Source organism: Poeciliopsis prolifica, unplaced genomic scaffold (assembly GCF_027474105.1).
Source record: "Poeciliopsis prolifica strain line A6 unplaced genomic scaffold, Auburn_PproV2 SCAFFOLD001, whole genome shotgun sequence".
NCBI classification, from domain to species: domain Eukaryota; kingdom Metazoa; phylum Chordata; class Actinopteri; order Cyprinodontiformes; family Poeciliidae; genus Poeciliopsis; species Poeciliopsis prolifica.
This window is the reverse complement of record NW_026562376.1, coordinates 20,899,991-20,908,482: the sequence shown is the minus strand read 5'-3', so window position 1 is coordinate 20,908,482 and position 8,492 is coordinate 20,899,991. Positions and strand designations below refer to the sequence as shown.

At 43.8% G+C, this 8,492-nt stretch overlaps 2 protein-coding genes across 3 annotated transcripts in view; one reads left to right on the top strand and one right to left on the bottom strand.

The window, feature by feature from the left end:
* Window positions 1–1,657: 1,657 nt before the first annotated feature.
* ucmab (upper zone of growth plate and cartilage matrix associated b) lies at window positions 1,658–5,153 on the bottom strand. Its single transcript, XM_055036732.1, has 6 exons — window positions 4,547–5,153; window positions 4,226–4,413; window positions 4,029–4,094; window positions 3,833–3,928; window positions 1,866–1,964; window positions 1,658–1,782 (listed from the first exon to the last, which is right to left on the bottom strand). Exons 2-6 carry the CDS (start codon window positions 4,281–4,283, stop codon window positions 1,685–1,687), a joined length of 417 nt encoding a protein of 138 aa, XP_054892707.1. The 5' UTR covers window positions 4,284–4,413; window positions 4,547–5,153; the 3' UTR covers window positions 1,658–1,684.
* A 1,253-nt stretch (window positions 5,154–6,406) lies between these two features.
* The window catches only part of LOC129368270 (cyclin-dependent kinase 17-like), a 32,012-nt gene continuing 29,926 nt past the window's right edge, over window positions 6,407–8,492 (top strand). Inside the window, exon 1 of one of the 2 annotated variants that reach the window (XM_055043223.1) lies at window positions 6,407–6,781. The gene's annotated coding sequence lies outside the window, so the exon portion shown is untranslated. The other variant, XM_055043447.1, reaches the window with a different exon arrangement.

Below are 8,492 nucleotides of genomic sequence, written 5' to 3'. Positions count from 1 at the left end.
CCAGCCTTGCGTGTTTTATTGTCGTAAATTATCATGAAAAGAAAACTGGGGGTACACCGATTCTTCTGTGCCGATTTTTGCAATCTTGGGAGATCGGTGATCGACTGATTTTTACATGTGAAGCTGATCTTTTCCACCGATCTTATCTGCATCGGCAAAGGTCTAAAGATCAGCCACCGTCCTCCTCTGCTCCGCCGTCAGAGAGGTTAGACTGACAGACTGGACCATGTCTGCACGTTTACTGTTAGCAATAGTCACCTCACTGTTTCTAGTTCAGCAACTTTCTTGCTATATTGAGCAACATTTCAGACGAAACAAATCGGTATCAGCTAAAATGGGAATCTGAAAGCAGGTCAGGCTTTTTAAAAGATTGGGCAATCGGCCAGAAATCTGCAATCTGAGGATCCCTACAGAAAACGCGACGCAATGAAAGATTTTAAGTTGACATTAAACGCCACGTTGCAGAAATGTGTCCGTGGCTGAATGAAACGGGAAGAGCGAGTTGCATATGTTACATCTTCACTACTATGTTGGAATCATTGGCAAAGTAACATCAGAAGCGTCTCCATCTTTTAAAGACAGATAAAAAAAATGATGTCCACAACAAAGTAAACCATGTGATTTGAGGCTGGTTCCAGGGCCTGCCTGCACATGCAACCACATTATTTTTCAAGTGAGTTTTTGTTTTTCAATCTAAAAGATTTTTGTTGTTTTTTTTCAAACAAATGTTTCATTTATTTATTTTTATCACAATAATTTATTAGCTCTTATTTTTTACATTGGAAAAGCTTGATAATTTAACAGAAAAGCATAACTTTTTATAGTCTTTGTAAATTTTTGCTCTTTGAAGGAAAGTAAGTAACATTTACTATCACACAGCAGTTTAGCACAGATACTGTTTCAATAAAAAAATAATACCTTATAACCCTTGCTGAATAATGATGTGAATAAAACAAATACAGATATGCGTCGTCACTTTAAGATAAATGCTTAATATTCAGTGAACATCTACGTAAACAATATCTGAGCTTTCATTTCTACAGAGTACTGAGTATTAATATTAATCCTGTCGATAAGAAAAGAGATTTATCTTCCAACTTGTATTTTTAATTCTTTTTCACTGTCAATATCCTGGTGTAACATAATGTTATTGTTTTCTCAACGAGACAATCAAATGTTGCAGAAATTAACGGTAAAATGTTTTTAGGCCATAATGAAAAGAATTTTTTTTTTAAAAACGACAACAAAACTATAGGTTTGTTTTGATCATTTCTACCTATTTTACTGTAAATTGTGGGAAACATGTCGTTTTGTTTCAAATTTGAACAAATCTGAAGTTGATTTACTTGTGTGAATTCAATTTTGTGTAGAATTTGTTCTTTTAAATCAGTCCTGACGTCAAAAATCCAACTGGTTTACGGCAGAAGGAATGAAACGACGAGAAACGACGAGCATGATCTAAATTACGGATTAGATCTGCTTTCAAAAATATGAAAGATTTTTGACCAATCTTTACAGGATTAGATTTAAGCTACATAAAGAAAAACAAACAAGCAAACAAACAAAAAAAAAAAAAACCCCACTAGAATAAAAATGGGAGAACATTTCTCCTGAAAATTAATCAAATGTATTTTTTTTTTTGTAAGAGCAGAGCGTATTTATTGAGCCTTCCTTCTCGGCGGTCTCAGGCGGTGTGACGGTTGAACTCGTGGGGAGGATTCATCCCGTCGTAGTGGAACTCCCTCCACTGCTCGGTGCTCTCTCTGGTCCTCTCGCTTTGCTCTGAAGAAATCAGGGAGACAAACCTGAGCTTCAAAGTTGCGCGAACTCCTCTCGGCCGCGTCTGTTCGACGTGCGGCGCGTACCGTCATTGTCCTCCTCGGCGTAGCTCTCGAACTCGTTCCTCTTCTCCTCGTGAAACTCCCTCTTTCGCTTGTTTGCAGCCAAAACTTGCCTCTGCTCCGCTGCGAACACACAAGAAAACAGATAAGTTGATAACGATCCGGATTTCCCATTCAAAGGGGTTCTCTGCTTTTCCTTCTATTTTGTGGCTGTTGCTTCAAGAGGCAGTATTATGTAAACTCAACTTTTTTGAGCGATGCATTATTTTATAATGTTATTCCCTCATCACGAAAGCATTTTCCACGCTTTCAACCCTCCGACTCTCAGAACAACCCTTCCCTTTGACTCTCTGACTCTGCTCCTTCAGACTAGCCAGCAGCAACTAGCAAACGCCTGGTGGCACTGCGCATCTGCCGAGCGCGTTACGTAAGCTGTTTCTCAGTGAAACGCTGGTAAAACGTTGCGAAAGAGTTAACAAAAGAGCCATGTTGTGATGACTCGGGGATGGAAACGCATAACCACATAATCAGACTAAAACACGCTGGGTGCGTCAACAGTATGTTGAGAACGTCAGCTTAAAAGAGGTTTTATGAAAATAACTCGTCGAAACCCACAGCTGCACTGGTAGAACCTCTTGTAACAGCCGCAACTCTAATCTTTATGAAAGAGTTGCTGATCTGAAATGTTTAACTGGAAAAAACAGAAAGAAAGAAAGAAAAACAGGAAACCTGTCAGGGCTGAACAGGTCGTATGTCTGAAAACTTTTTTGTTTTGTTTTAGCAATCGGATTGTGAGTGAAACTCAGAACGTCTGCGACAACGTTGGGGACATCAGCTCCGATCGGAAAAGAGACTGCAGTGCCGACCTTTCCAAAGGAAGGCCACGACCCCTGACCTTTTCTCAGACTTGGCTGCTCAAGTTTGTGCTCCCACTGTTAACTGCAGAACATCCTGAGACTAAACAAGACTTACAGACTTGTTATTATTATTATTATTCAAAATGTGTGGCCTGTTTGTCCTTCTCGCCTGTCTTTTATTTTGTCTGGTCGCTCCTGCAAATTCCTCATTGCACTCTCAGCCGCTCTCCCACCTCCTCACTCCTCCATCCCAGCTTCTTTCCTTCTCTCTCTCTCTCTCGCTCTTTTTCACCTTGTTGGCAGACGTACGTTGTGGCATGTTGCGCAACATCGCGCCTCAACGCTGTCGAGACGGTCCGCCAGAGAGCGGCTGCGCTCAGAGACCTGGTGTGGGTGTGGGAGCTCCATGCTGGCCTGTGCCTCCTGCTGCTGGGAGGGGAGCAGTTCAATGTTTGGAAGCCAAGACAGGCAGACGGTCGCCAGCTTCACAGCAGCGTGTTGTTTGTAATGTAACTACAGACTGAGGTGATCGGTTAGTGAGGGGTAAACCCGCTAAAGGTTAACCGAAGCACCACAGCGACCATTCCAGGTTTTTCAAAAAAATTGATAAAAAGAGTCATTTTATATGTCTTCTTAGAATGAAAACACAATAAAAGGCTGATTTTCTTAATGATGCTAAGTGCTTTGAATGTGACAGACATGTTCAGACATGGGAGAAATCAAAAAATTTCACATTTTAAAAATATTTTTTTTTCAGTTTTTGCCAGCTTGTTGTTGAATATACCTACCAGCTCTGCATCAGATGTGCAAAGCATTCCAATATATTGGCAATAGTGTTCATTGTCATCTCTGTACGTTTCATGCTGATGTATGTTCCATGTTCCACGTTTAGGTCACTGCTACTACTCATAATAAAGATAATAATGAGTGTGCATAATCACATTTCTTGATTTTGTTCTGATCCGCAGTTCATTTCTAAAGGGATTCGCCAGGACAAACTGGTCCACATCCCTCCTGTGTGAAAATCTCCTCTCCTTGACGGTGACGCACAGATTCCCACAGTGACCACGTTAGCGTGTCCACACGCCGCGAGACGCCTCAGCCTCTCTGACCGGACACCTTCCACCAACTCACCGCTGATCTCGTCCTGGGATTTCACAGCTCGCCTGCTGCGCTTCCTGAAGAAGTTGGAGGCATCGGCTTCTTTCATGAAGATCCTCCTCAGCTGACCTAAGGTGGGGGAATAGATTGTTTTGTTTTTGTTTTTTTCTTTTCAGCATTGAAGGACAAAACAAGAGGTCACACACGGTTGTGAAATGCAGCTCCACACCTGCTGGACTTTTTGCATTTCTCGTGCTGCCGTCCACGGCTGCAGATCCGGCCGTCTCTGGAGACACTGCGTTCAGGAGACAGAAATGAGACAGGCCTTACTGGAAATCTATTTAGAAAAGCACATCTCAGTCAAAGAGAGACAAAACAGACATCAGCAGAGTCCCCGCGTAAGATTTTCTAAGCATTTAAACTCACAGCTCAGTGCAAGCAGCACTGCGAGGAGAGCCAGGAGGGTTGCACGCGTCCAGGACATTTTTTTTTTTTTCAAACTCCGCGTCCTGATGTGTTCGGGGGAACCAGAGTCAAAAAACAAGCAGGAGGGACAGAGATGACTGAGACTGGGATTAGAGGAGGACGGAGGAGTTCAGGGAAATCTGGACTACCTGTCAGGAGAGGAAGAGAGAGAGAGAGATTCAGAGAGAGAGAGAGAGAAAGAGAGAGACACTCTGCAGATCTGAGAGTAAAAGCGAACTAAAGTAAAAAGAAAGTGCATAAATCATAAAACAATATAATCACCTGTTTTCCTTATTTAACTGAGATGGAAGTTTGAACCCTTAGCCAAAGTTTTCTGCAGCTCCATCTGTCTTTCCATCAACTCTGATCAGCTCCCCTGCATCCCCCCCCCTTCCACAGCATGATACTGCAATGAGCTCATAGTGCTTTCAGGAGCGACGTGTTAGATTTCCACTCCACACACTGAAAATAAGGTTAGTTTAAATCGGCTTTTCAGTCAGAGAAGGATACAAACCCAGTTATACAAGCTGATAATGAAGAAGTGTTCAGAGTAATTCCAGCGGTAGGACAAAGATGGACGAGGAACAAATAAATATTTAACTTCCAGTGACAGAAAACAGCTGAGCTGAAGAACTGATGCACAGATTTACAGCCAAAGGCCTCCTGAGTGTTGGGCCCCTTAGTACGACTCCCCCCTACCCCCAATCCACCCCGTCTGCTTTGCATAAATAGAGCTCAGGAGTGAGCAGCCCTGTGCATACTTGACTGTTTTCCAATGTGGATCGTGGCTGCGCCCCAGAAAACCGTGAATGTCCCAATGTTTAGTGAGGAATTTGAAACTGGTTTTGCTTTGGCTCACGGGAAAGTGAGAGGAAATCGCAGGGAGGGCTTGAGAAGGCGAGACAAAAGTGGCAAGGCTTCGCTTAGTTCGGTGCGAAAGCTGAAGAGGAACATGATTCTGATTTGCATGGATGAAACTGAATTGTGACATTAAGTTAACCTGAAATACAGGTCAAAGGTCAGGGGTCTCCTAGCACGCACTCAACCCCACACAAAAGGCATATGTTTCAAGGGAGTGTGCAAACATCATCATCATCATCATCATCATCATCATCATCATCATCATCATCATCATCATCATCATCATCATTGCAGAGCCTCGTTCCCAAAGATTTTGCCTGAATTTACCCAACTCAACACTGTCCAAACGTTTTTCATCCTGGGCCAAAATTACCTGTTTGAAAACACTGGTAAAAGTGCAAAAAAAAATGATTTCATTGTGAATTCTTTTCTTTTTACCTGCTCAGCAGTCACACGCCATTTGATTAAAAACGTCTGAAAAAGGGTCTCAAATTTGTTCAATTTCCTAACTTGTTGAGACAGATATTAATCTCAGCTTATTCCCCTGAGAACCCTCTTTGAAAACTCTTAGCTGAATTCATCCCATTTAAATTATTGACTCTGTTTATGAGTAAAAAATTGCTTTCATGTTTTATGACAGACAATTCTTTCTGGCCTATTGACGATGGTACGTTCAGTTTTGGGTCATTCAAGTAAATGCATGAAATAATTCGAGGTGTGTTTTTAGACGAAATACATTCATTCAAGATATGTTTATCCTATTGCATATTATAATGATTTTTGCCGTTGTAACTGATCTTATTTGACATTGACACATTTAAGCTATGCACAAATGCTTTAATTTTTTTTAAAAAAAGAATTATCTCCACACTTCAGTGCACGTTGTCCAGATGATTTGTTTCCCACATGAAGTATAACCTATTATGCCAACTTTGTTGCAAACAGCATTTAGATTTTTGCTTTAAGCCTTCGCTCTCTGCACATCTAAAGATGAAACTTTTTGCACCTGTAACAGAAGCCCTGCGTTCACATTCTTCATTTGAATGGATCTTTTTTTTTTTTTTTTCTGAATTTTATCTGGAAGCCATTCCACCTTCACGTTTGTGACGTGAGAAAATACGCGTGATTTTTGTTTTCAATCCACAGACTCGTCGCCGTATCAAATATTCTCCAGCAGATGTCGCCGTCGAGTCAAACTCGGTGCTGTGTTGTTGTTTTTTTTCTTTTTCCCCGCGGCTGCCGGTAGATGGCGCTGTTGGAACCGCGGCGGCTCGACAGCTCTCGCGGCCGTTGGTGGCAGAAGGCAGCGTCAGCTGGCGCGGAGGGACTGACACAGATCAACTGGTAATCGCCGCCGTCCCCTCTGCCATGCTCTGCTCGTCGACAAGCCCTTCGACGGAGCTTCCTGCCCTCTGCGGGGAGAGAAACTTTGAAGCGTAAGCCACAAAATCATGGTGCTGGACGCTGCGACCCCGCTGGTATAAGCGACACTGCGGAGGAGAAAGTATCGACCTCACACAAGCCACAAAAGCAGAAGCAGCTGCTTCTCCGTGTTTCTGGTTTTTTTCCACGCTCGGAGGGAACGACGGCATCCGGCCTGAGGAAAAGACGCTCCGAGGTCGGGGACTCCGGTCGGAGCAGCCTGCGTCGCTTCTGGTGAGGCTCGTTTTCACTACATTTCTGCTCAGTTTGCTCAACTTTGCGCTCCGCGGACGCACAAAGCGTAACAACGACGCGGCCGCGCAAGAAATGTGGACTTTAGAGACGGTTTGAGCGCAGAGAGTCTCCGGTGAGTGGCCGCGGTTCACCAGCTGGATGCTGCTGAACTAAGTTCAGAGAAGGCGAACAGTTTGTGATTTGTGCTCCGGCATTTGTATCGTCTTTGTTGCTCCACGAACATCCTGCGTGGAAGCTGTCAGAGAGCTGCGTGGGACGGCAGGGCCGGCCGGGTGCTCTCCGTGGATCATCTTACACTGCTGCCACCCAAACATCCAATGACCCGCATTTCTGAGGTGTCACACCGGCCTCAGCCTTCGCACGCAGCCCCGGAAGAGGAGCTTTGAGCCCCGGCTGAGCTGCTGCGTGAAGGCCCGGACTGGAGCAGCTTTCTGTGATTCCCTACAATCTCCTGTTGATGCAGGATCAACCCTGAGAGGACGCAGCAGAAGATTCAAAAGGTCGTCTGTATTTTAGAAGCACAAGATGTTAACTTTAAACAAATATTAAATAAGATCAGAAATGAGAAAAAAAAAGTTTTGTTTTGAGTGACTGTGCAGGTTGATGTGATGAACCGGGTCATCCAACTGAGGCATTTTTGACCTTTGACAGGGACAGTGAGTAACAATGCTGATTTGTATCTCTGGATCTTGCTATTCTCATTGATTTTACTTTTGTGCCCATAGTCTTTTAGACAGCTGGGGGTCAACTGTTGTTTCCCTGTCTTTGAATAATCATCTCAGGGAGCCGTCAGTTGTGGTCCCATTCAGTGGTACGAGTTGCAAGGTTTTCCTCAGCGTATTACAAGCCTGGCGGGCCACCAGGCTTTACTTGTGCCTCCACCAGGCTAATCGTTGCTTATTTATTCACGTTTTTTGTAGTTGGTGTTCAGGTATTAATCTTCCAAGGACACATAATTATCGAGTGACATTTTCACATTTCCTGTCAACCTTAAATATTTAATTCAACAACATGGCGGGCCGCTGGATGAATGATTGCCTGAGTGCCCCGACCTCCGGGTTTGAGTGATGATAACCAATCAGTATCTGATTAGGTCTGATTAGGATTAGCCATGCACATGACTATCTTGCTGAAAAATAGTCATGTTTTTAACTTGTAAGTTAATTTTGTCTTATTGCAAACGCACCAAGATATTTGCACTTGAATGTAGACCAAAAATACTTGGTAGGAGTTTGCGTTTTTGCATTGTTTATATCCTCCTAAAAGCCATTTATTGGGCCGGCTGTTGAAAATGGATCAGACTAAATGACTAAGTATCTGTGTTATGAGCAAAAATGTTTAGAAGCAACTTTTCAGTCCAACTTTTATCTGGTCTGCGTTGCGAAAAGCTCGTTGAGGTACAAAGTAAGGCCACATCTGTATGCTCTGCTGCCTCTCATGTTTTCTTGAGTGAATGAAAGTGCAGTTCAAGCACTTCTTTTCATGCTCACTTCCTGTGTGCAGGTTTCATTTTGACAACCACGAGCTGCCAGGCGACCCGGTATGGAGCTGGTAGGCGATGGCCTCTTCGGAGCGGGTCAGCGTTCAGCTCGCGGCGGCCGCTGCTGTGGGGCTGGGTAGAAACGGAGGGAGGGCAGCAGGGAGCTGTCGGAGGGACGCACCCGTGTGTGCTGTTTTGGCATGGGGCCGT

What these genes read in the sequence shown, in the direction of transcription:
- ucmab (XM_055036732.1), bottom strand. Translation starts at nt 4,283, where the DNA reads ATGTCCTGGACGCGTGCAACCCTCCTGGCTCTCCTCGCAGTGCTGCTT. An exon ending in AAATGCAAAAAGTCCAGCAG is followed by an intron (nt 3,929 to 4,028) that starts GTGTGGAGCTGC and finishes CCCCCACCTTAG; the next exon opens with GTCAGCTGAGGAGGATCTTC. An exon ending in ATCCCAGGACGAGATCAGCG is followed by an intron (nt 1,965 to 3,832) that starts GTGAGTTGGTGG and finishes GTGTGTTCGCAG; the next exon opens with CGGAGCAGAGGCAAGTTTTG.